The sequence below is a fragment of the Phialemonium atrogriseum genome (assembly GCF_030411735.1).
Source record: "Phialemonium atrogriseum strain 8032-3 unplaced genomic scaffold QBC33scaffold_47, whole genome shotgun sequence".
Classification (NCBI taxonomy): Eukaryota; Fungi; Ascomycota; class Sordariomycetes; order Cephalothecales; family Cephalothecaceae; genus Phialemonium; species Phialemonium atrogriseum.
The window spans coordinates 95,129-119,035 of NW_026848184.1; the positions used below are offsets into that span (position 1 = coordinate 95,129).

A 23,907-nucleotide genomic window follows, 5' to 3' on the forward strand; every position below is an offset into this window, starting at 1 on the left:
ATCATCGCCAGTCTGTCGCTGCCTCTTGAGATGATATTGTGTCACGTCTTTCTCGTACTGGGTTACGGTCAGATACCCATATTCAAGCCGTGCAAGAGATTCTAAGGCATTCGTACTTTCCAACCTATCTTTTGTGTTCGGTTTCACTGAGACACCATGAATACGAGCCTTCAAGCGGCTCTCACTGTCACCGAAAGAAAAGGAGCGGATCATCAAGCCCGACATACGCACGTGGAGGAAGTTCGTTCTTCGACCTACGAATCCCAGCCTAACGAGAGCAAGGCATTGAAGCATCTGCGAAGCAAGTTTCTGAACTAGACGATAGAAAGCTACAGACCAAGTCAAATTGGGTATACGAAATCACCAGGTCCCATTTTTCAGGGTGTAGGACCGCCCACTCATTATCCGTTGGTTCAGGGCCACCACGAACCACCTCATGTATTAATAACCCCATACTGCCCAGGGGCTGCGTCCGATCGCAGGACTTGCGGCAGGAACTTTCAAAGAAAAGAGAGAAGGAAAAGGTTCTCGGTCCGAGCACTGTATCCAACGACGTCGTTTTCGGCTTCAACGACAGGCATATCCCAACGGCCCCCCCTGCTTTCTACGGCAGCGGCGACTGTTGCTGGTGCTGCGGGTGCTGGTGCTGCTGCTGCTGGAGCTGCTGCGGCTGCTGTTGCTGTTGCTGTTGCTGCTGGTGCGGGGCAGGAACAACCATGCCCTCCTTGTTCGGCTGGTAGCCTTGGGCGACGGGGGCGGCCGGGCTGGTGCGCGCGATGACCTCCTTGTCGTGCTGGATGAGCGCGCAGCATGCGCACCAGTAGGCGGCGCAGCAGTCGCCGGTGCCGTCGCCCTTGATGCCGTAGCGCTCGCGGATCTCGGACCGCTTGAGCATGGCGTAGCTGTGGGGGACGTTTTTGTCAGCGAGGGGAACCAAAAAACGAGGACGGAAGGGGGATTCGGAAGTTGGGCATCCAATGGTGTGTTTGTGTGTGTACTTACATCCAGCCGCAGCCAAAGTAGGTGATGGCACACATAATGATGCAGTCGTTGTTGAAGGTCTCGTAGGACTGCATCGTCGGGTCTCTCATGCGCTCCGAGGTCTTGCCGAGGACTGGAGTTTTACGCCGACGTTAGCTGGGCGAATCTCGTGGGAGCTAGAGCGAGGCCATTGGGAGGGTCTGGGACGGGCGGCAAAACTTACGGATGCATGGCAGGCAGGTGCCCAAGAGACAAGTCTCGCAGGGACCGCAGTCCATCAGACTGTTCTGCCACTCCTGGGTAGCGGCATTCTGGCCCTGGGCATACTGGGGCTGAGGCTGCTGCTGCTGGTGGTATTGCTGAACCTGCTGGGGGTGTTGTTGCTGCTGGGCCAGCACTGGTTGTTGCTGTTGATGATGTTGTAGTTGTTGCTGCTGCGCCAGCTGTTGCTGCTGGTATTGTTGTGGGTCATACACTTGAGCCTGCGGCTGCTGAGGCTGCTGCTGCTGGTAGTATTGCTGGTGCGTCTGCTGAGCCGATGGGTCCGCCATTGTAGAGGATTCGTTGGCAAAAGAATAATAACAAATATGGCCTTGTGGAGCAAAATTGGGAGTTGAGTTGACAGAGGTCAATTGGAACAAGAATGCTGTTGCCCAACTGGCGCGTCTTGCTCATTTATACATACCCTGTAGCTTACCATGCTAACTAGGTAACCAAAGCTGTCAGACCACGGCTACACTACACTAGGCATGAGCTGACATTGAGAAAGCCAATCAAATCGGCTGCCAATGCACCAAGAAACACGAACCAAGGGGCCTTAGCGCTCTAGGGCTGAAACGCTGTGGGTGGCGATGCTCATTTGGATCGCCCATTTCCCAATCTCCAGGTGGGGAGGCCAAGTGGTGAGTTGTGGCTGTGGGGAACAAACATATAGGTCAACGATTGCCGTCGGCCATGAGGATCTCTTCTTGGAAGATATACCGGTAGCCTGTTAATTTGTTGTTGTTCTTCTGCTTCCCAAATTGGCCGTCTTTTTCCATTGGAAAGGGCGAGTGAACCCAAATAAACCCGTGCTGAGCAGCGGCGTGATGCGTCCGATCCAGCCGCACCGGCGCGTTGCATTCCAAGCCGTCGAGTCACAGTCATACCTGCACCAGACAGATTTCCATTATTTCGTCGTCCGGGCATGCCCCGATGAATCAAACATTCCTGACGGGCTTGCTCAGAATGACGTAGTCGGGCTGGATCTCCCCGGTACGCAGCCTCCTCGTCCTTGGCGAGATCTCGTCCGTCTCGAACCCCAGCTTCCTGTAGAAGTCCAACCCGCGCTCATTCGCCAGAAAGCAGGTCAGCATGACCTTGGTGATGGGCGGTAGGTTCTTGGCAACCGTTGAATGAAAGCCCATGAGCAGCTCGCCGAGGCCGGTACTGGTGCGGGGGTTTCCTACCGTCAGTTGATGAAGACACCAGTGATAATAAACCACAAGGCCACGCAAAAGCACAAGACTAGGGAAGATAACCCGGGCTGACTAACCCCCGCATCTCGGGCTTGAGATGGATCTCGTAGCAGTACACCACCGGCTGGCCCTCCTCGTACGTCGGCATCAGCGAGGTAAATCCGCCGATGGCCCCCTCCCCGTCCCGGACCAGGATGTACCGGAGCTCGGCTGACTTCATCTCCTTGAGCTTCTTGTCTGGCCGCCACTTGACGCTCGAGGTCCTGTAGTCCGCCTCGCTTGTCTCCGCAATGAGGTCGAAGCAGGCCTGCAGTTCTCCGTCACTGAGATTCTCCGACCTCAGCAATTGGAGCGTGAATGTCTGGTTTGACCGGGGGTGTGTCCATGTCGTCACCCAGAGCGTGTCCGGGTCACTTGCAAGGATCAATCAAGAGTCGAAATGTTAGCCAGCACAAGGGACTGCTAATCAGCATGGCCTGCTGCATTTCTTGGTCGCCCGTTCAATTGCAGCAGACCAGATACTCACGTCGATCTCAAGTACTCCTCGACAAACTGCTCGTCAGTCTTCCGGTTTGCAGCATCGAGAGCATCTGTCGGGGTTCGCCGGCGTTGTGGCATAGCGTGCGAACAGGTCGGGGGCATGAACGGGGGGAAAGGGCTAAGCCAAAAAAAATACAAGTAAACCTAACTTGTATCAGGCTAAAAGACGACTTATTGCTTCCGTGATATTGGTATCTGATCTATTCTCTCGGCCGAATCCAAGACACGGTGAGACGCGCCTTCGGGAAAAGTTCAGGTGGCCCTAGCTTCGGCAGTGACGTCTGAGTGGAAGCCGACAAGCAAAAAAAGGCGACGGCAATCTTGGCGTTGACATCCAGCCATCAGCCGCCCAAAAAAGGGAAGCATTTCCGCCTTGATACCTACCCGGCTGCCGTACCCGTAGCGCAAACGCAGAGACTCGCTCTCGCATCAATGTCGCCTTGATGTTCCCTCCTCGCCCGCTCCTGTGGCACTCCATTCGCAGCTATGCCACCGGCCCATCCCGGTCGCGCCTCGGCGCAACCGTGAGCCTGGATCATGTCCGTCCCGTTTCCTGAAACCCCTGCCCCCGAGACGGCTGGACCGCCTGCAATTGACACTGCCGAATAGTTCCTCCTCCGCGCAAGGGCCCTCTCCCTCTACAGGACCATCGTCCGCTCCACGCGGCGAATCAATGATCCTACAACACGCGCCGAGACGCTGAGGTTTGTCCGGGGCGAGTTTGAGAGGCACCGGGCAGTCACCGACACGGTACGTTTGGCGCCAGTCAAGCTTGGGGAACAGGTGCTGCGAGTTCGTATTTCTACTGCCAATTCGGCTAACGACGATACCACAGGGTCATATCCGGTACCTCCTCTCGACGGGCAAGACGGAATGGGAGAGCATGGAGAGATATATTGAGGGTCTATAGTCTGTAGTGGCAATGCAACGGCATGGCTAGTTTTCACGCTTCCAGATTTCCCCTTCTCGCCTTCTCGCCTTCCCTCATCCCTTCGGCCGCCATCCTCTTCTAGCAGAGACATTCCCGAGCTGCCCACGTCCCCATAGTTGTTGTACAAGGCCTACGACTTCAAACACAAGCAGGCTTCCGATATGGTCATCTCAACGTTGCCGCCCCATCTATCCTTGCCGCTGCTTGTGCCTCGGGTTTGCCGGGCAGATTATGTAGATGTAACCCTTGTGTCGCTTGTTTCCCTTCCGTCGAACGACCTGTTTGGAATCCCACGTGTTAGCCAACTGCCATTGATTGCCGTAGGCTCCTCGTGAGTTGTTTTGCCCATCACAGACTGTTCCTTCATCCGAATTGTGCCCCAAAACCACTGCCAGTGCAAACCGAAGATCTCACCTTGCAATGCTCGCACCGTCTCTTCACCGAGCTCTGGACCTTCATGCCTCTTGTCTGCTGCTGCTGGAAGGCCACCACGCCACACGGCCTTGCCTCTGAAACAGCCCCTGCGGCCGTCGATGTCTGTGGTACCGCATTCATCGGGGTCCGTATGGTCAATTGTCGGCTCGCCGGGGAGGGAGAAGCGGTCCAGGAGAGATGCCGAACTTGATGCGCCGTCGCTTGAGCTGGTCGGATCCGGGGTGCGAGCGTCATTGCTCGCAGGGAGGCGGCAAGGACGGAAGCGGAAGATGTCCGCAAGGATGCAGACCCGGAGGCCAGTACTGAGCCTGCCATGCTTCCTGAATACGGGGTACTGCTGAATGAGTCGTCTGCAGCAAATAATTCGGGTCGTCGCCAAATCCGCGTGTTGAATCGCAATGTGGGGCGCAGGTGTTGCAGGGGCTAGACTTTCTGGGCCTAGTCATCCTTCTAGATTCACGTGACAATCCTTGTAAACAACTGCTTGTTTGTGGTTGCCAGATACCTACACCATCATCAAACTCATCCACTTTGGCATGTTTGTTGCATGTATTTTGGAGCCACAATGCCATCATCAGCTTCCGGTGGTGATTTGGACTTGTGAGATAAATAGAAGCCCAGATCCTCAAACCCAGTGGCAAATCCATCCCCACATCAGCGTCTAGCTACCTACCTGCATAGGGCAAGCTCCTCTGGTAATTTGGGTCCCCCGGGCCCTGAAGGCTCCTGTCCTGGTGAGGATGGAGCGCAGCTCAGCCGAGTGTGCCCAAGCACTTCTCTCCTTCTAGTTCCCAAAGGTTCGCTGAAACCTATCGTGCCAGTGAGGTTCATTAGGTATATATAGTCAAGTACACTTAATCACAAGATGCATGTGGTCTGAGTCTAGTTGGAATCTCGATGCATTTGCCAACGCCCCCAACTCCTTTTATTTCCATATCCCTTATCTAGCCCCTTGCCCCCTTTATCATGTCGGAAACCGAAAACCAAAGGCAAGAGCCATCGAGAGAACCAGGGCAGGAGTGATCCTGAACCAGGGCGGGAACCATCGAGAGAACCAGGGCAGGAGTGATCCTGAACCAGGGCGGGAACCAGGCTGAAAAGGGCGACAGCCCCTGAAAGCCCCAGGCGAGAGCCACCAGTCTAAAATGCAACCAAGGAAATAACCACCGTGAAAAGTGGCGAGAGCTCCTGTGAAACTGGCAAGTGCCATCGCAACCCCAAGGCAAGAGCCGCCCCTGCAAGAGAAAGAAAAAGAAAGAAAACCAGAGGCAGGGACCCCCGCGGCAAATGGTAGGAGCCGGTCCTCCAAAACGGCAGAAGCCATCATCAGACCAAACCAAGCCAGAGAGCCGCCACCTCCACCACAACCACCACCACAGCCGCCACAGCCACCACCACAGTCACCGCCACCAAAGAAAAGCCGCACGCACAGCAACGAGGGCAGACAGGCCGACCGGCAGGGGCGAGACTCACCGCTCGCGCCGCGGGCGACGCGCAGCGAGCCTCCCGGCCGTGGTCGTCGGCCGCTTCCTCACGGGCCGGTACTCCTCCTCGCTGTCGTCGTCCTCCTCCTCGCCGTCGCCGCCGTCCTCCCGTTCCTGCCGCCGCCGCCGCCGCCGCTTCGGCACCGCGACAGGGGCGACGCCGTACGTCTCGTACGTCGCGCTCAGCTGCTCGGCCGCCCGGGCCGACGCCTGCCTGGGCCACGAGGCCCTGGCGGGGGCGGGGACGGGGGCGCTAGCCGCGGGAGGGGCGGGGGCCGAGGGGAGGATGGGCGCCGCGGGGGAGACGGGAGCCGCAGGCGGAGCAGGAGCCACGGGCAGGACGGGCGCCGCGGGGACGGCCGGGGCGGCGAGAGGCGCGGGACCGAGGAGAGGCACGCGGCGGACGGGAGCGGCGGGCGGGGCGGGCGCGACCCGGGCGACCCGGGTGATGGGGCCGTTTGACTGGCCCCCCGAAGCGTGGCCCGCGAGGGCAGAAGGCGAGGCGCTGGGAGAGGGCGGGGTCGGTGCGAAGGGCCCGCGGGTGTCGAGACGAGGCCCGCTGGCTGGCCCTGCCAGGGGTTCGGAGGGGACTCGAGGCGCAGAGGGCCGCAGCTCCACGGGGTAACCCCCCGCCTGGTGGGCCAGGCGGGGTGGGTGCGTGGGCACCGCCTGCTGGCCCCTTGAACCCCCACGGGGAGGCAGGACCACGGGCGCCGGGACATTGGCAAGTTCTACTGCGAGGGTGCCCGTTAGTCGAACGTACGAGGTGGTGGTGTTGCGAGATAAACTTACCGCTTCTCTGGCCGTGGTTGTTCGCCGAGACGCGCATCTGATTGAATGGCGGCGCGAGCTCGCCAAGTTCTCCCGATGCTCCCGCGGCCGATCCCGTTTGTCCAATGCCGCTCAGCGTGAAAAGACTCTGGACGCTTGTGACTCGGAGCACGGAGTCTGCGACCATGGCGACGTTCCTCTGGATCCAGTTGTGGAGCACCGCAGCGACTTGGTTGCTGTTCTTCTCTAAAAAGCACAGCGGCCCATTCCCGTGGATGCCTTGCTTGGCCAGCTCAATGTGCTCTACCTGGGTGCCCGTCTCTTGGAGGAATTTGACTGTGGCCCAGTCGTACAGGCTGTGCGGGCTGCATTCTGTGGTGATGACCGCGTGGGCCATTCTTTGCAGGCACGGCAGCTTGCGGACTGGTTTGTCGCCTATGCTCTCCTGGCCCTCTCTAGCCTGGAGGGAATCGCCATTGTGGAGGCCGACAATGCCATCAGCCTGCTGGCTGTAGTAGGACCCTGGGCCGTCCTTCCGCATCACCTGGGAGACATTAAGGGGGCTCCAGGTAGGATCCTCCAAGTCCTTTATGTCATTGATCACCGTCGGTGGATCAAAGTTCATGGGGATGTCGGCGAGGCCATAGCGTCGAAGCCCTGGCACATGACGGAGAAAGGGGGTGTATCGGCGCTTGTTGTCCTCGTCATCCTCGTATGGCAGACAGAAAGGAGGCCCGCTAGGCTCAATGGCAAGAACAGCACGAACTTGTTCCGGCTTGTAATCGGCAACTAGCCAGGCTGTGTTGGCTCCTGTCCCTTCGCCTATCAGGATTGCTGGGCCTGTCATCTGGATGAGACTGGCTACTGCCCGTTGGGCCAGCAACTGTCTCTCTGGGGGTTCAAAGCACAGCGGGGTGAGGCGAGCAATGTACTGGTCGAATATCAGATCTCCGCAGCGTCCAGTCTGCAAGCACGAATTGTTAGTATGGGCCAGATACCTATTTTAGGGGTAGGAACAACAAGGTGCAGGGCAGCATGGTATGCAGGGTAAAAGACAAGGAAACAGCAAGGACAAGGACAAGGACAAAGGACAAGGGCAGTACAGCACGTGGAAGACAGAGTAACAAGTGTGGTAAAGGGCAAAGGGATAGCCAGGTAAAAGGCAGGAGGGGAATCAGGAAGATAAGGGCTGGTCATGACTTACCCCTGGCCATTGGTTGTGGAGTTTCGCCGTGCCCCAGTCTGCTGTCGCCGAGTTTGCCAGCGAAGTGGCCTCATTCTCAATCAGCTCTATGTTTGGCCGGATCACATTCTCGACCTGTGAGAGCATGCCAGAAGACTGTCTAGTGGGGGGGATGTGGATGATATAGACAGAGTAGCCCTGGCTAAGGAAGTAATTTGCCCATCCGGGGCGGTTGTCGGCTGTCTTGAGCCAGATCTGAGACTGATGTCAGTGTCTTTTTCTTTGAGGAATTTTTGTGTGGACTAGGCATTGAAACTTACCGATCCTGTATGGAACTCGCCGTGGATCAGGACGATAGGAATACCGAATACCGTCTTAGCTGGGATCAAGTGCTCGCAATACACCGTGCCATCCACCATGGTCATCTCCGTGTTGAGCCATCTAAACTCGAAATCCCTGGCATGGCTGGTGTAAGGAACTCCAGGATAGGGCTCCATCGAGGAGGATTGGATATTTCCTGGCTGGATGGGGGTAGAGTTGGTGATGGAGGGGCAAGAAAGTCCAGCCTGTGACAGCGCTTTGTATTTTAAGGATGGGTCCGACGGCAAGGACGACGAGGGATCCATGTTTGATTAAGGTGATAGAGTAAAAGCTGAGTAGGGAGGGTACTGCAGAGGATAAGATGTGAGAAATACTGCAAAGTTGATTGCGGGGGAGGCGCTGCTGCACACGGCGAGAAGGGGATGTGAGAAGGGATGCAAGATATCTTGCCAAGGGAAGACGCCGCTGCACACAGCGAGATAGGAGATGTGAAGGGTAGGTAGTCCGAACAATAGTGGTAATAATGCCTGTATATGGATGGGTCTAGGAGATACGTACCGAAGGTCACCGGCAACCAAGGTGAGAGGAACTTGGTAAAGACGGTAAGTCTGTCTTCAAGATGGCGGCAAGCACGACGAGAAAGACGACGGAAGACGCAGTGCAGTGGCGAGATTGGCATGCACACAGCAGTGAGAACGGCGACCTGCTCAAAGTCCTGTCTGGCGATATTAGAGGCTGCACCAGGAGATTTGTACCGAAGGTAGAAGGGTAAGGGTGAGCTGTATGTAGTAGCAGACAAAATGTCGTGGTCTCACCGAGGGAGACGGCAAAGGCAGATATTGAAGGGCAAGGTGGGATATCAAAGCAGACCTAGGCGATGATTTGCTAGTGACTTACCTTGCTACTTGGGGGGAGGTGCAGGACAGATGTGGCAGTAACGGAGGAAGTGCTGTTGTCTGTGGGAGGGAGAAGGGCAAGGCAGAAGTAGGAGATATCAAAGCAGGTCTGAGCTGAGATTCACTGGTGGCTTACTTTCGCTCACTTCTTAGATTAAGAAGTCGGGTTAGGGTAGGCGCGAAGGAGGTGATGTTGTCTGTGGGAGGAAGAAGGGGAAAGGCAGAGGTATCAGATATCAAAGGAGGTCCGAGAGGATATTCCCTGGTGGCTTACTTTCGCTCACTTCTTGGATCAAGAAGTGGAGTTGGGGCAGGAGCGAAGGAAGTGCCGTTGTCTGTGGAAGAAGGAGGGGAAACGTGGTAGGAGGAGATATCAAGGCTGGAATCCCTTGGCGACTGACTTACTTTTGCTTGTTGCTTGGATGAAGGAGCGGGATGGGTGTGGGATGGTGTGGGACGAGAGGAAGTGCTGTTGTTTGTGTAGAGGAGGGAGAAGTGGTCGAGGATGTAAAGGCAGTCCTAAGGTGGGATCCTTTCTTGACTTGGTTTGCTGGTCAGTTGGGGAGCTGAGAGAGAAGGCTGGGGATATTCTGGATATGTGATATGTGCGGTAGATGTGCGGTAGGGGAGCTTACCAGGCAAAATATCGCAGTGCCCGTGAGAGTAGACAAGGGCAAAGAAAGTGCTTGTTGGAGATATCAAAGTTGGACTGCGCCGGAGGGAGTGTTTACTGGAGATATCGAAGATGGACTGCGCCGGAGGGAGTGTTTACTGGAGATATCGAAGATGGACTGCGCCGGAGGAAAGCTTGACCCGAGATATCAAAGACAGATCGCGCCGGAAGGATGCTTAGGTTTGGTCGAGAGAGAGTTGGATTGCAGGCTAGATACTTTGTGGATGGGCGGGCGGGCGAAGAGGAAAGGACGATGTTGCCGAGAAAAATGGACGAGGTACCAGACCAATGGGTGGAAAAGGAAACAGGTTGGTGGATAGAAAAGGGAACAGACCAGAAGGCCAACGCGATATCTGAGAATATCGAGTGAGATGTTGACCACCACGTCAGCACGCGTCTGCTGCAACACTCTTGTGACAGTAAATAAAGCTGGGGTAGAATCTGAGTGCAAGGTGAGAACAGAGCTACTCACCTTGGCTCACCTCCACCTATAAGGCATGTGTGCCACCATCACAATGGGCTTTCGTCTGTGTGCCAGGCAAGCACCATGAACTTGATCTCATCAAGCCTCAATACCAACGAGAAGAGTCTGAAAGATGTCATTGGGAGGTCGACTACGAGTATCAGGAAAGGGGCACTATATCCCAATTTGATAATGACAAAATCAGATGGTTTAGGGGTTGTGCAACGGCAAGTTGGTGGGATTCATTTTGGCTAGTGGCTCATATATACTCATGTATTTTCAATGCAGTCCCCTGGTCCCTTCGTGGGAGTACTGACGAGAATGGACCGTGGCTAGGTGGTATGGGTTGGCGATCAATCACCAATCTTACGTCTACCCTGCAGTTGCAGGCCAGCTCATGAGGTCGCATAGAGTGCGCGATCGAGTATACCTGACCACTTCTCCGCGAGCCCTTGGTCCCAGCTGTCTCTCCACGCGATGATCCCATCGGGCCTGACCAGGATGGCGGCCTTTGCGCTGATGAATCCTTTCCATTCTCCAGAAGCATCTGTCCAGCCATTTTCGCCTACCAATTCAACATGGACGAGATCACTTTCGAGAAACTCCCATGCGCTGCTAGTATCTGCCAACAGCAAGAATTTGTTCAACGGAATCAAATCGCGGATCGCAACGGTCTGCCCTGCCTTGGGACATCCACAAGTGTGGAATGTGATGGCCCGGGATGGTGGACGGCTTGAAAAACTCGGTGACGAGCTCGCCGTTGCCCAATAACTGCCCACCATGGTTGTCTCGAACCCCTTCGCCGTCTGCATCTACCGAGGGGTAAAACCAGCCGATGGAATTTGCTCGGGTCCGATGCCGTCGGCGCACAAGAAAATACCCACTCCTCGCTGTCTCGTGCCTCCGGACTGTCGAACGGCCAGGGGCCGATCTGGTAAAGGTACCCGGTCCTGACACTACCTCCCTGGTCCGGGTGAGTGAACCAGATGATGAAGTTGCGCGGATCCGGGTGTCGCGACCTGAGCGGCGAACGGAAGTGCACCGACACCATATCCATAACGTCCCTCTCACCGATCCATGGCACGCCAAGCTTGTCCGTGACGCTCCTCCCGCCATCGGCGGCGATCACGAACCGGGCGAGCACCTCACTCTCCTCGCCCCTGCTTGACCTCACCTTCACCCGGACCCCACCACCATCCGCCTCGTCGACGACAAGGTCCGTGACCTCGACCCCAAACCTCAACGCCGCCGGGTTCAGCTCCCGCGCCCTCCGCACCAGCAGGGGCTCCAGCCGGTTCTGCGGCATGACCTCGTACCTCGTAGGGCCATGCGCGGCATACTCGTCCGCGTAAGCGCCACCGCCCCATGCGTCGCGGGGAAAGATCTCCCTGCCGCCCGGGCCGAGAGCCGTCCACCAGGCGGTGCGGCCCTTGACGTCGTCCGGGGCGGCGGCGGCGCGCACGGCGGCCAGGCCGCCACCCATGGCGCGGAAGATCTCGGTCGTCCGCTGGTTAATGCCGCACGCCTTGGGGTGGATCGAGGTGCCCCGGTGGCGCTCGAAGAGGGCGTGCGGGATGCCGCGGAGGGAGAGCAGGATGCTAGCCGAGAGGCCGACTGGCCCGCCGCCTATGATGACGACGGGGTGGCGGTCCGTGGCTTCTGGCGGACCTGCCATCTTTGCCGTTTTACGTCCCGAGTTGTGCACTCGGTTGGATTCCCCCTTGCACATGTGGGCAAGAGGGCGAGAGAATGAACTAGGGCATGTGGACCTCCTGCACTAGACCAGATATTCGGCACTTGAATCGTGCGGGGAAGGGAACAGCACCCCGACCCTGTTCTCCGACTTCGTTCCCCAGGTTCCCAGAAGGAGACGGGAGTCATCTTGTGGAAATGCTACGACCTGGGAGAACATAAGTTACCTAGATGGCGGTTGCCAAAATCCCAATCCAAAATACGTACCCACTCCATGATCCTGCCCAGTCCAGATTGAGGGCAGGCCCCCAACTAATGGGGTAAAACAAGCTAGGTAGTCAACTGGTCAAAATCATGAGGGGAAACGAGAGTCTAATGCCAGTTAAATCGACCAAGAGCCTCCGACATGATGATTGATGGCACCAGGACTACGTTGATCACGTGCCTGTGCACATGTTAGTGGTTTTTTTCCTCAATTAGTGGCTGGTTCTTCATTTTGGGCTTGTGATTGTGGAGCGAGCTCGGGCCACATCCCCAGCCAGCAGCACGACGGCTTTTTCATTGGACTCGAAGCGCATCCTAGGTTCCCGTCCTTTTGTCCCGTCATCGAGTTAGGTTCTTCAGTTCCCAGTACACCCAACCACGCGCCAACAGCCTCAGGATCCAACCCCGAAGCCCCGGCCCATTGAGGACACATTTATTCCAAGCTGCCTGCTTCCATTTAACTTCTCTGGACGAAACATTATCCTCTCAAGAGCCTCGCCTCGAAACGTTGCGACCGCTGCCAACGCCGAACGACTTCCAAGCTCTTGCGTGCTTAACCAAGCTTCCTAAAGCACGCGCGAAACCCCGACGAACGTCATACTCCAATCCTCAAGACCGACGCACACTCCCCATACTCTACCTGTGTTCCGAAAATCAAGCAAAATGTCGGGCGAAGCGTGGCTATACCTCTTCGCGGTGCTGATAAATGCCGTCAACCTCTTCCTCCAGGTGTTCTTCACCATTATGTACAGCGATCTCGAATGGTATGCTGTTCCCGGAATTTGTCCTCCACACCTATTCCGTATACCCTGGAGCCGCTTGTCACCCCGTCGGCATTCGGTGTCTCTCGGTTTACGTCATTGTTCTGCTTGTCCCCCGCCAGAAAGATCTGGAGGAGACCTAGAGACCGTGAAGCTGACCGCAACACACTTGTAGTGATTACATCAACCCGATAGACCTCTGCAACCGCCTGAACACGTACATCATCCCCGAAGCCGCCGTCCATGGATTCCTAACTTTCATGTTCCTCATCAACGGATACTGGCTGCCAGTGCTTCTGAACCTTCCACTCCTGGTGTGGAACATCAAGAAGTATATCCCCCCGAGCTCTCCCCGGGGCACCCAACGCCGGAAAGGGAAGCCGAGCTGACTCGCTGTAGGATCGTGGACAATACCCATCTCCTCGACGCAACCGAGATATTCCGGAAGTTGAACGTGCACAAGAAGGTATGAGCGCCGCGGAGCCCGCCTCTTCATGTGTGGGGTGCTATGCTAATCTGTTATCTGGCTGCAGGAATCATTCACGAAGCTTGGTTTCCATCTCGTCATGTTCTTCTTCTATCTATACAGCATGATCGTGGCTCTCATCAGAGACGAGGCACATTAGCGGGGCGGAACCCATCGGTTTGGCTTTCTTCTCGGGACTGGAGGGATCCCGGCACACACGAGGCAAGGCGCGATACTTGCGATCACATAATGCGTAGACGGGTTCGGGCGGCCGGCCTGCATCATGGCCAGGGTGAAAGTCACGGGAGAGGGGGCGAGGTGGTTGGGTAATCGTTGGTGGGCATGGTATATCTATCTATATGCGGGGTGGGGGGAGCGGGGAGCTGATTGCGAAAAGACGAGCTGGAAATGGCCAAACCCCCGAGTATGACCCTCATGAATCTGAGGATTAGATGTCAGGGGGGAGTTCAGGAGGGAAGGAAAGGTAAGGGAGAAAGGACGGTGTTTCCATGTGCGAGTTATGGATACAAATACCTCTGTATTTTCGGTGTTTGAGTTTGGCCAGCCTCGTCTGGGATATCGCGCATTTCGGCCCTGTCAATCAAGCGATGGCAAATGGCATGGGCCTGGCTTTTCCAGTCCGACGTCGGAAATGTATTCCCTTGCAACGACGGCGGATTTCAAAAATAATATGCACTACCTACCTTACTTAGGTATTCCGAGCATCTATGTTCCGTCTCCAACCGAAGCTCTGGCCGTTCTAATGCGCCGCGAACGTCTGCGAATTGGATCACGTGACTGCATAGTGTTGAACCTGGGCTCCAAAAAAAGTTGCAACCCATGACAACGGGAAGCTTGTAAACCCTTCACGACAGCCCATTCCGACCCGAGAAACGAATCTAAGGAGAAAAGAAAATCAGGAGAGAGTGAGGTCACCAGGGCAGATGGCCGACTTCAGCGAGTACCCGCCTAATATGGCGCCACAAGACGCCCTTGTGGTCCGCCAGCAAGCCGAACCGGACCATGCTGTCGTCCCGTACACGGCCGAAGACCTCGCGCGACCGCGGCTTGGGCCGGCCAACCCGTTCAAGGACGAGTCTACGCAGAACCTGCTGAAGCGGAAGAACGTCCTGACCGGCTTCGCGCAGGAGACGATTGTGAGCGAACACACCTTCCGCAGCAAGCACCGCGCCATCGAGAGGCGCGGTGGGCCAGAGCGCGAATTCGTGTCGGGAGCCCAGGCAAAGGAGGAGGCGGCGAGGATACGCTCGAGCCGCGAGACGAGGGGGAAGGCCGCCGTCGCCGAGGGCGATGATGCGTACGTCGGCCCTTGGGCGAAATACAAGCAGGCCGAGTACGAGGAGATCGAGGTCGGCGATGAAGACGAGCTCGCCAGCGACGAGGAGTACGAGATTGTCGAGGAGGATGGAGACGTTGTGGAAAGCGGGACGGTCATACAAGCCCCGGCACAGGCGCTGGCCCGACGGAAGGAGGTGGAAGAGATGGGCGAAGAAACCACGACATTCCACGGCGACAGCGAGTACGATTACCAAGGTCGGACCTACATGCACGTGCCGCAAGACCTGGACATCGACCTACGGAAGGAGCCTGGGAGCGCCACGAACTTCATTCCCAAGAAGTTGGTACATACGTGGAGGAGCCACACGAAGCCGGTCACTTCGTTGCGCCTCTTCCCCAACTCGGGTCATCTGCTGCTCTCTGGCAGCGCCGACACCACCATCAAGATCTGGGACGTCTACCACCAGCGGAATCTTCTCCGGACGTTCTCTGGCCACACAAAGGCCATTTCGGACCTCTCCTTCAACAACGAGGGCACGCGCTTCCTGTCCGGTTCGTTTGACCGCATGATGAAGCTGTGGGATACGGAGACAGGCGTCTGCATCAACAAATTCACCACGGGCAAGACGCCGCACGTCGTTCGCTTCAACCCGTCCGTCGAGCACGCCCACGAGTTCCTGGCCGGCATGTCGGACAAGAAGATTGTCCAGTTCGACACGCGAGCCGGCAACGAGGTGGTCCAGGAGTACGACCACCATCTGGCGGCCATCAACACAATCACCTTCGTAGACGAGAACCGGCGGTTCATGACGACATCGGACGACAAGTCGCTTCGGGCGTGGGACTACAACATCCCCGTGCCGATCAAGTACATCGCCGAGCCGTACATGTACCCGATGACTCGGTCGGCGCTGCACCCGAGCGGCAAGTACGTGGCGTACCAGAGCAGCGACAACCAGATCGTCGTGTACGGCGCGACGGACAAGTTCCGGCAGAACCGCAAGAAGAGCTACCGGGGGCACAACAACGCGGGCACGGCCGCCGACCTGACGTGCAGCCCTGACGGCCAGTTCCTCGCCAGCGGCGACAGCGCGGGCTTCGTCTGCTTCTGGGACTGGAAGACGTGCAAGATGTACCACAAGATCCAGGCCAGCGACCAGGCCGTCACCTGCGTGCAGTGGCACCCGCAGGAGACGAGCAAGGTCGTCACCGCGGGCATGGCCGGCGACATCAAGTTCTGGGACTGAGTCGAGCTCAGGGGTATAAGTGAGTGTAGGTTGCACGGGCGGCGGGGAAGGGCGCTATTGAACTGGGGCATGGCGTGGCGTTTGAGTTGATGGGTTCCAAATATAAAAAATACATGCTCCGCGCTTGTGGCGGTTTTTTTTACAAGGACTTGTACATATATATGCATGGAGCGCCGCGGGAGACGAGTATATTACACCGCATAAACCCGAAGTCCAGTAAAAATTGGTGAGAATTCGACGCAACCGCTCCTATTCCCATACCAATCTAAATCCCAACATTAGACCAAGGGTCCGGTATTCTTTTCTTCCTCGCAGCCCATATCACCCTCCAAAACAACCCTCCAAATCAACCCTCCCACTTAACGTCCCCGATGGTTCCTAGCAACGCTGATAAAATGGGACTGGGGCATCTGCTCGCCGGCACATAATAATACATCTCAATTCACTTAGGACTTTCCTCTCTTGATATCCGCTCATGGTTGTGTTTCTGAGAGTACCGTCGACGTCTGCAGACTCTGAGGCCTTAGAATGGGGTTGTAGTTATGTTCCCCTCTGTCGATAATAGCCGCAGCACCGCGTTCAAACTCGCCGTCTGGATCTAATACTAAGTTATAATCTTTGATGCATCACCAGTGTCCAGTCTGGACAGCCCTCCTACTATCAGGCTACTATGGGGAGCTAGTCAGGGGAGGCGATATCAAACATGATATATACTCATTTTGCAGGTCTCTAGAAGTAAGAAGCTAAGGCCCTCGTTCATCTCGGTAAATACCATGCTTTTACGAGACTAGTCATCCCGGGGCCTTTTGCCAGAGCCCTTGCCAGTTCCGCCAGAAGGCATATAGTTCGAGGTGCCAAGGTGAATTATCATAGTGCTGGGCCATGACGGACAACTGTAAGTAGTCCTACCCCATACTACAAGCGCTGTCCTGCCGTTTTCCCATTGTCTTAAATGACCATTCGGTAGGGGTATAGGAGCTGCAAACATTGAGTTGCAGGGCAATTTCCATGTGATTCTCATGAGTTCCGGGAAAAGAGAGAGTGTTCCATACGCGAGGCGCATACACTCGAATGGATTTCGGAAATAAGCCCTTGCGAGTTTCGATTTATACCATGTCACTAGTGGCTATGCGAGAACCGCTATCGGCGTTGCAGCATAGATCCCAGACTGCTTCACGAAATCCCGGGCACGGGGCCAGACAGGGGCCTTCCATAATTAGGTATTAGATTGTACACCTGACGACGGTTCTAATATACAGTAACTACAGAATCATTCATCCTTCACAACAGCCGTATCCGCCGTCTGTCCATCGCAGAACTCGACCCAGCCGTCCAGGTCCATGGTCTTGATGACAGTGCTGAAGCCGGTGGCGCCGGCCGCCGAGCAGGCGTCCGACACGGCATCCTTGCTAACCTTCCCGGGGGCCCCCGGCGGGTACTCGATGTGGAAGACGGGCTTTCCGGCTTCGACGAAGGCGGAAAAGGTGTCGCACTCGTCGTATTCGGCGCACTCCTCGTTGACGCAGAACTGCACCACCGAGAGGACGTCCGGGATGATGTCCGCCGCGTTCTTCAGTCCCACCCCGAGCCCGCGCTTGCTCGACTCTGCGGCAAGAAATTTGACGAAACTGACCGAGTCCTCGGCGGTGAGTTTGAGGCCGTTTTCATTTTGCTGGAAAAAAAAGGAGGGAGGGGATGTGTGTCAGCGCGAGAATACAGATTCTGCCCATCGCGGGGCGTGGCGGAGGGGGGGGGCGGGGGAACGGGATTCAGCGTACATAGCCGTCGACATTGTCCGGGTCGACAGCGTCGCAGCCCACGTTGCTCGCGAGTTCGATCCGGTCGACCATGATGTCGCGGACGTTTGGGCTGCTGATGTTCAGCCAGAACTCGCCGGGCCAGCCGTCCAGCTCCTTGCCGAGGTCCGAGTCGTTGAACCGCGATGAGTCCGGGCGGCCGGGCTCGTACGACCCGGCGCTGAAGTAGCAGATGACCTTCTTCCCGAGCTTGTGGAGGCTGTCGATGACGGTCGAGTTCTGGTGGAGGAACAGGTCGATGTCGAAGATGCCGACGTCGGGCTCCACCGAGGGCGAATCGCCGTCGATGTCCAGGGGGTAGCTCAGGATGATCTGCCAGGACGAGTTGACGGCGGGCTGCCATGCGGCGCCGGAAGGCGAAGCAGAGGCGGGAGGTAGATGCGTAGTTGGGGCATCGTCGTCGTGTTTTCGCCTCAAGCCGAGCCCGAGCCCGAGCCCGAGGGCCAGAGCAAGCACGATGATCGCGACTGATCCCAGAATGAGGAACTTTTGTCGCCGCCAAAACGGGTGAGGGCCTGGTCTCGCATCCTTTTTTACGGCTTGGTTGCGATTCTGGTCTCCTTGGGCCTTACTTCCCCCTTCCTCGGGCAGGTCCATGCCGGCTGATTTATCACGTGGGATGAACAAGAGATAATGACGTGATTATCCGGATGCAGAGCCACCATCTCTTCGAATAATTATTCGTCTGTTCATTGAAGGTTGATATCTGCTTTCCACAGACCCTGGTATCCCAGGCAGCAGCATTTTCGAGCTCAGGGGTCCAATTTGAGCGCCATACGTGCATGTCTAGCGCATCTTGGCATGGAGGATGCGCCATGGGTGTGTCGCACGAGCCATCAACTTCTGAACAACCTTCTCCAATTCTCCAATTAAGCCCGATGAATACAAATAAGGCGAGATAATAACCTGCCCGGACTCATCAGGCTTCAGTACCTAATTAATGTATTGTCTCTGGACAGTAGCACCTATGAGAGTCTATGGTTTCCGAGAACTTCCCCCATCCTGCCTCTTGTTTGTTCCTTGGCTCTGGAAAACGATACCTAATCTCGCTGGCTGGATTTTATTTCCGGAGTCGTATTCTTTGAATTCACCCCTGCATGAGAAATCGAAGCTCTAAGGGATGGCCATATTCAGACGCTGTTTGAGCCCCCAATTCAAATGGGCCTCGCTACAAATAGAATATGCTCGTTTAGATCTGAGTTACCATGGCTGGATGGCTGGTACTTCTTGTTGGGCAAGATATTTTCAAGGTTCAGAAAAGACAAAACCCTGGAAACAGACACTTAAGTCAAGCTCAGACTCCTCACGGTTTTATCAGAGCTCAATCGAATCACCCAGTCGTCGTTCGGATCATTTCCGAAGCCCTCTCTGCCACTGCATACAGTGTCGCTGTGAGGTGGCCACTGATCTGAAGCGGCAGAACAGAGGCATCCACGACGCGGACATTCCCCGTCCCGTAGACTCTCAGCTCCGGGTCAACCACTCCCCCAAGCTCTCTTGCCATCATTGCCGCTGTTCCTATCGGATGAAAATTCGGAGTAACTACACACCTCAGTCAGCCTCGATGGCAGTGCCAAATAATTAGATATCGCGAGGTTACTTACACGCTTCCGTGACCAACGACTCCCACTGCTCGTCGCTCGCGGGCAGCGGCAGGACAGATGTCCCTGGGGAGATATTCTCGACCACCAAGTCCGCCACAGGCATCTCCGCCCAGTACGCCTGCGCAAGCCTACCGATAGCCACTTGCGTGTCGAGATCGAAGGCAATGTCGAAAAATGCAGGGTCTATGACCGGATCATCAACATCGTCATGCGACGTCGATCGAAGGTGGACGCCTCCCCTGGAGAAAGGCAGGAGGGCCCAGAAGGCGGAGACGAGAAGGTCGCCAGACGCCGTCGTGAGGATCTCTGCGATGGTGACATTCCGCTTGAAGATGAGATCGTGCTGGACCTGGAAGATCTTCTCTAGGGCGCCGGCGTCGAGACCCCCTCCCGTCCTCGAGGCTGTTCGCTCTGCCCATTCAGACAAGCTCGATCTGGTCGTTGAGGCAATGGTGGAGCTACTGTTTCCAAACACGTCTTGCGCCGTGGCAAACGTTGCGTAGGGGACATATCCAGTCTCGTTGATCTTCCCCGAGTAGACCAAGGAGAGATTTGGCTGGTCCTGCAGGTTCTCTCCAACTCCAGGAAGCTCGACAACCGTGTCGATGCCCAGCTTACCGAGAATTCTGCACGTTTCGTCAGTGCTCGGCCACATGACTTGCCCCTCCCCGGGTCTCACCGTACCTTGGGTTTCCGATGCCAGAACGCTCGAGAATTGGCGGCGTCCTCAGCGATCCAGCCGAGAGTATCACCTCCTTCTTGACCTCAAGCACCCGCACAACTCCGTCCGAGTCCAGGTACTCAACACCACTTGCACTAACGCCGCCGGAACCGCAAGGATGCGCCGTTGTCTCTTCCTGCCAGAGCAGCCGCGTCACCGTCCCCTTGATCAGCGTCAGATTAGGCCGATCAGCCACCGGCCAGTAATAAGCCCTCGCCGCGTCCTCCCGCACATCTGCGTCTCGGTCAACGGTCATGGGCCAGACGTCGAAGCCTCGCACGCTCCCGCCGTTGACGTCCCGGATCTTTGGGTATCCCAGCGCGTCCCACGTGTCCCGCGCGACTTGGTAGAAGCTGCCGTTGGACAGCTCCGGTGGGAAGCAGACGTCGAGCGGCCCTCCATCGCCGTGGAACTCGGGGTCGTACGTTCCCCCCGCGGATACCTGGGCGGCCGTCGGCGGGGTCCAGTGCTCGACTTGCTTGTAGTACGGGTAAAGTGCATCCCAATTCCACCCGTCGTTCCCAAGGGCTTCCCAGGCATCGATCTCGGCGGCGTCTCCGCGGATGTAGGTCATTCCTGTCAGGTCACTTAGCGCATGTTTCTCTCTTGCCCCCCGTCTTTCATATCTTCCTCAATCCCATTGCTCAACCCACGAAGCAACAAATCACCACCCACCATTAATAGCACTCGTGCCCCCAACCGCCTTCCCAGCATGGTACACAACCGTCCTGTTCCCCGCCCCCGCCTGCGCCGCCGACAGGTACTGCCAGTCGACCGCGGTGCCCTGCGTGTCCAGCCAGCGCGCGACCCCGGTCACGTTGGCGTTGCCCCGGACGTCGCTCCCCGGCTCGACGACGGCGACGCTCGCGTGCGCGTCGGCTGAGAGCCGGTTCGCCAGCGCGAGCCCGCATGTCCCGCCCCCCGCGACGACGTAGTCGAACGCCCGACCCGCTTCAGTCGCTGCTGCTGCCGGCGCCGCGACGGCGGCGGCGGCCAAGGTGGCGGCGCGGAGTGATGGGGCCCTCATGATGTTGGGGGGGCTTCAAACTGTTTGCTCCCGGCTGTGGCGGGGGAGTATCGATGGTGTATTCAACCGAAAGCTGGAGTGCCGGAAATCCCTTTTTGTCTCCATGCTGATTGTTTATCCCGCCTTGCCCCCCTGTCGATCTGCAAGGTAGTAACAAATGACGACGTTGTGGGGTAGGTAAAAAGGGCCGAAACTGGGAACCCGATGAATCCTTCCTTTATTGGCAAAACCGATGGGGAAGGTGCTGATGTACTGTTCCACGAGCGACCAGTTGTATCTTGAACAGGGCGTGGAAATTAGTCTATTCTTGAAAGCTGGAAACTATCACTCTAGTTCGATAGTGCCTATCATGGGTTAGTACTAATTGTTGGAGAAGGAGGTCATTCAGCGGGGGGGGAGGGGGAGAAATAGAGAACGAAAAAGGGCTGAGGGGAGTTGCTTGGGTTCGTCTCACCCGGAGGTTTCGATGTTGTATCGTAAACTACCCTCGCAATGCCAGGAACTTCGTCGAAAATCCATCTGCTTATAGCCTTAAGGAGAGACCACGAAAATTCATACGGCTCGGCGCTCATCATATCCAGACTGGCCACTGCTCTGAGGATACAGATGTAATTACCGATAAACCCTGGAATCTCCCTGAACGCCCATGGCTGTAACACAAGGCTCAGTCAGCAAGCATCTTCAAAACGCAGGACTGGTTAAGCAGGACTACTAGTCCAATATTCAAGAACAAGATATAGCACATACCTCTGATCGTGTCAAGCACAGCGTAGGCTTGCGTGACCTGTCTCCTATTAGCAACTCATCTTAGTCTAGTAACGGGTCTGTCCGTGCGAACCTCGAGAGGGATTTCAAGTTCATTCTCTATAGCTCGAAATATCTCAAAGGGCGAGTTTACCGAAGTGCCTCAATCTCGAAGCGGTCGATGACTATACAAATGAGCATCACGAGCATGTAAGTGGTCTTTGTGCTAACCTAACTCACAAGTTCCGCATAATCTTGGGCTTGGCTTCAGGTTCCACGACACCGGCAAGACGACTCCAGAAGAGCTCTGACCCATCCACAATGGTCAGGTTGATACCGAGATGTTCCTCCAGCGTTTGCTTGACTTGGGCATTCGTTAAGACGCATCAAACCTAGAGGGAGGCATTAGAGTTAACCCGTGTTGTATCCTAGACTTGCTGCTTACCAGTGTCTACTAGTCGCCCTATCAACACCTCCAGAGACAGCTCCAATCTGTCGAATCGGGGTTAGTCAGTCGTTTGAGCAGTTTTCTTGAGGGCAGCATAACAACTTGGGCCTTGTCTCCAATAAGCTTGCGGAACCTGACAATCTCCTTCTCGGTGAAGCTCTCCATCTCCCCGTCCGCACGAGCCTTACAAATTTTGATAGCAAATTGGCCGAGAATATCAGTCCCCCGCGCTGTATGGGAGATCCCAGGGTGTAGCTGGATCCCTACAGGTGATCACCGTTAGTTTCTGAAACGACAGCCATACAAGGCTAGAAGCGGACAGCGAGGACAACGTGCTTATGTCGCGACAGCCAGGTCATGCTTCTTGGTAATGTTTACAGTCCCGAGAGAAAGTCAAAGTGGCTTGACAATTCCAGTCCCCAACACTTCTTGCGGGAGGTAGCACAGTCGGGATTCATCAGCCACACAGCAGTGGAAGTTTCATCATCAGTGAGGGACCTCCGACAACTTTGGTATATCAGACTGGCGATTTACAATGCATCACTGCTATTGCGCTATTCTAAGTGTGAAGGGAAACAAGGAAAGATAGCCCCCTATGTTTATCCCCCGAAGGACGACGAAATAGACCCTAACTGGTACTTCTCATTTGCCAAACTTGACTCTCCGACCAGCAACCACGCAATCTATTTACACAAATGTAGCATAGAAAACCTGAACGACGTCATTACCAGCCTGAACTGGGATGACGTTCATGCCGTTGTAAGGTTGGTTGTTGACGAGAAAATTGTACGCCACCGTCGCCTGGGCAATCTCCATATTGCAGCAGACGCCAATGACCCACTTCTCAGCACCTTCGAACGAGCCTCTGACAGCCTGCTGCACCTTGTCGAGGTCTGCCTGAAGGCGCTGCGCAAAACGGTTTAGATGGACGCTGTCCTGGAAGGTGGACTGGCACTTGAGCTCAATGATGAAGAAGGGCGGCGCGACGCCGGTGCCCGTGGGGCAGACAAAGTCAACCTTCTGGCCCGGGTTGGCGGGAAAGACTTCCCTCACCTCGCGCTGGGCGACGAGGCAAGGGATTCGCTGCTTGAAGAAGTGCGCGAGCTCGGTCTGTGCCGTCGCCTCCCAGCCGCCAGGCAGCTTGGAGTCGGCGATGCATGCCGCCACGCCACGCTGGGCGACCCAGGCCGCGACGACTTGGTTGATACGTGCTGGCTGCGCCATTCCGTTTGCATACTGTCAGTCCGCGACAACAGGGCTGCAGTGGTGGGGAGCTCACTATGCTGGAAATAGCACAGAACGTGCTCTAGTACAGAGTCCAGAGGGGCGATTCCACGTCTTCAGCCGGATTGTCAAAGGTAAAGCACAAAGATGTACACGGCAGGGTGAAGGGATGCGAAACAGAATGAAGGGCCAAGGTATGTCCTCAAAGAGCGAAGACAAAAACTACTGTTCTCGTTCTCATTATATACTCCTGTACCGTCGCCCCACATCCGGCATGCCATTACGGGACGGCCCACTCCCGATGCCGTGGCGCCGCTGAAGGCGCCCAAGTAAGACTAGCAGCATCCAGCATCCTCCAACCAGGCGGTCGAATTCCGCAGTCGAAGCAGCCGGGTAAGGCAGGTTCAGCTAGAACGGGGCAAAATAAACCGAGACTAGTTGGTGACAGGACACTATAG

At 56.2% G+C, this 23,907-nt stretch overlaps 12 protein-coding genes across 12 annotated transcripts; 2 read left to right on the forward strand and 10 right to left on the reverse strand.

Annotated features, from left to right (window-relative positions):
* Positions 1 to 449: 449 nt before the first annotated feature.
* On the reverse strand, positions 450 to 1,856 carry QBC33DRAFT_292509 (PLAC8 family-domain-containing protein). The gene is made up of 3 exons (XM_060423348.1): positions 1,205 to 1,856; positions 1,003 to 1,114; positions 450 to 902 (listed from the first exon to the last, which is right to left on the reverse strand). Exons 1-3 carry the CDS (start codon positions 1,530 to 1,532, stop codon positions 605 to 607), a joined length of 738 nt encoding a protein of 245 aa, XP_060278316.1. The 5' UTR covers positions 1,533 to 1,856; the 3' UTR covers positions 450 to 604.
* Positions 1,857 to 2,180: 324 nt separating this feature from the next.
* QBC33DRAFT_581976 (acyl-CoA N-acyltransferase) lies at positions 2,181 to 3,056 on the reverse strand (the record flags this gene model as incomplete). Its single annotated transcript, XM_060431304.1, has 3 exons — positions 2,181 to 2,409; positions 2,516 to 2,851; positions 2,965 to 3,056. 3 exons carry the CDS (start codon positions 3,054 to 3,056, stop codon positions 2,181 to 2,183), a joined length of 657 nt encoding a protein of 218 aa, XP_060278317.1.
* Positions 3,057 to 3,115: 59 nt separating this feature from the next.
* QBC33DRAFT_552838 (LYR motif-containing protein 2) lies at positions 3,116 to 4,106 on the forward strand. The gene is made up of 3 exons (XM_060429338.1): positions 3,116 to 3,517; positions 3,588 to 3,728; positions 3,814 to 4,106. Exons 1-3 carry the CDS (start codon positions 3,422 to 3,424, stop codon positions 3,886 to 3,888), a joined length of 312 nt encoding a protein of 103 aa, XP_060278318.1. The 5' UTR covers positions 3,116 to 3,421; the 3' UTR covers positions 3,889 to 4,106.
* Positions 3,854 to 4,813, reverse strand: QBC33DRAFT_552842 (ribosomal protein L36-domain-containing protein). The gene is made up of 2 exons (XM_060429339.1): positions 4,324 to 4,813; positions 3,854 to 4,187 (listed from the first exon to the last, which is right to left on the reverse strand). The coding sequence occupies exons 1-2, from the start codon at positions 4,657 to 4,659 to the stop codon at positions 4,098 to 4,100; spliced, it is 426 nt and encodes a 141-aa protein (XP_060278319.1). The 5' UTR covers positions 4,660 to 4,813; the 3' UTR covers positions 3,854 to 4,097.
* Positions 4,814 to 4,858: 45 nt separating this feature from the next.
* On the reverse strand, positions 4,859 to 5,848 carry QBC33DRAFT_552843 (uncharacterized protein). Its single transcript, XM_060429340.1, has one exon. The coding sequence runs from the start codon at positions 5,669 to 5,671 to the stop codon at positions 5,309 to 5,311; it is 363 nt and encodes a 120-aa protein (XP_060278320.1). The 5' UTR covers positions 5,672 to 5,848; the 3' UTR covers positions 4,859 to 5,308.
* A 953-nt stretch (positions 5,849 to 6,801) lies between these two features.
* On the reverse strand, positions 6,802 to 8,201 carry QBC33DRAFT_462173 (uncharacterized protein; the record flags this gene model as incomplete). Its single annotated transcript, XM_060425057.1, has 3 exons — positions 6,802 to 7,563; positions 7,804 to 8,037; positions 8,103 to 8,201. Coding segments are annotated over 3 exons (1,095 nt in total), but the record flags the coding sequence as incomplete, so codon positions are not given.
* A 2,159-nt stretch (positions 8,202 to 10,360) lies between these two features.
* Positions 10,361 to 12,204, reverse strand: QBC33DRAFT_552846 (FAD binding domain-containing protein). The gene has a single exon (XM_060429341.1). It carries the CDS (start codon positions 11,862 to 11,864, stop codon positions 10,788 to 10,790), a length of 1,077 nt encoding a protein of 358 aa, XP_060278322.1. The 5' UTR covers positions 11,865 to 12,204; the 3' UTR covers positions 10,361 to 10,787.
* Positions 12,205 to 12,437: 233 nt separating this feature from the next.
* QBC33DRAFT_614550 (Pre-mRNA-processing factor 17) lies at positions 12,438 to 15,864 on the forward strand (the record flags this gene model as incomplete). Its single annotated transcript, XM_060432593.1, has 6 exons — positions 12,438 to 12,855; positions 13,028 to 13,183; positions 13,252 to 13,318; positions 13,386 to 13,448; positions 14,032 to 14,053; positions 14,258 to 15,864. The coding sequence occupies exons 1-6, from the start codon at positions 12,755 to 12,757 to the stop codon at positions 15,862 to 15,864; spliced, it is 2,016 nt and encodes a 671-aa protein (XP_060278323.1). The 5' UTR covers positions 12,438 to 12,754.
* Positions 15,865 to 17,060: 1,196 nt separating this feature from the next.
* Positions 17,061 to 18,278, reverse strand: QBC33DRAFT_614551 (glycoside hydrolase family 114 protein; the record flags this gene model as incomplete). The annotated part of the gene is made up of 3 exons (XM_060432594.1): positions 17,061 to 17,536; positions 17,643 to 18,148; positions 18,254 to 18,278. 3 exons carry the CDS (start codon positions 18,276 to 18,278, stop codon positions 17,135 to 17,137), a joined length of 933 nt encoding a protein of 310 aa, XP_060278324.1. The 3' UTR covers positions 17,061 to 17,134.
* A 626-nt stretch (positions 18,279 to 18,904) lies between these two features.
* Positions 18,905 to 21,223, reverse strand: QBC33DRAFT_293329 (putative GMC oxidoreductase). The gene is made up of 4 exons (XM_060423355.1): positions 20,682 to 21,223; positions 19,970 to 20,582; positions 19,286 to 19,911; positions 18,905 to 19,223 (listed from the first exon to the last, which is right to left on the reverse strand). The coding sequence occupies exons 1-4, from the start codon at positions 21,031 to 21,033 to the stop codon at positions 19,012 to 19,014; spliced, it is 1,803 nt and encodes a 600-aa protein (XP_060278325.1). The 5' UTR covers positions 21,034 to 21,223; the 3' UTR covers positions 18,905 to 19,011.
* Positions 21,085 to 21,774, reverse strand: QBC33DRAFT_552857 (uncharacterized protein; the record flags this gene model as incomplete). The annotated part of the gene is made up of 1 exon (XM_060429342.1): positions 21,085 to 21,774. A coding segment is annotated over exon 1 (191 nt), but the record flags the coding sequence as incomplete, so codon positions are not given.
* Positions 21,775 to 22,013: 239 nt separating this feature from the next.
* Positions 22,014 to 23,449, reverse strand: QBC33DRAFT_623953 (uncharacterized protein; the record flags this gene model as incomplete). Its single annotated transcript, XM_060432920.1, has 4 exons — positions 22,014 to 22,141; positions 22,223 to 22,269; positions 22,359 to 22,455; positions 22,954 to 23,449. 4 exons carry the CDS (start codon positions 23,447 to 23,449, stop codon positions 22,014 to 22,016), a joined length of 768 nt encoding a protein of 255 aa, XP_060278327.1.
* Between the last annotated feature and the right edge of the window lie 458 nt (positions 23,450 to 23,907).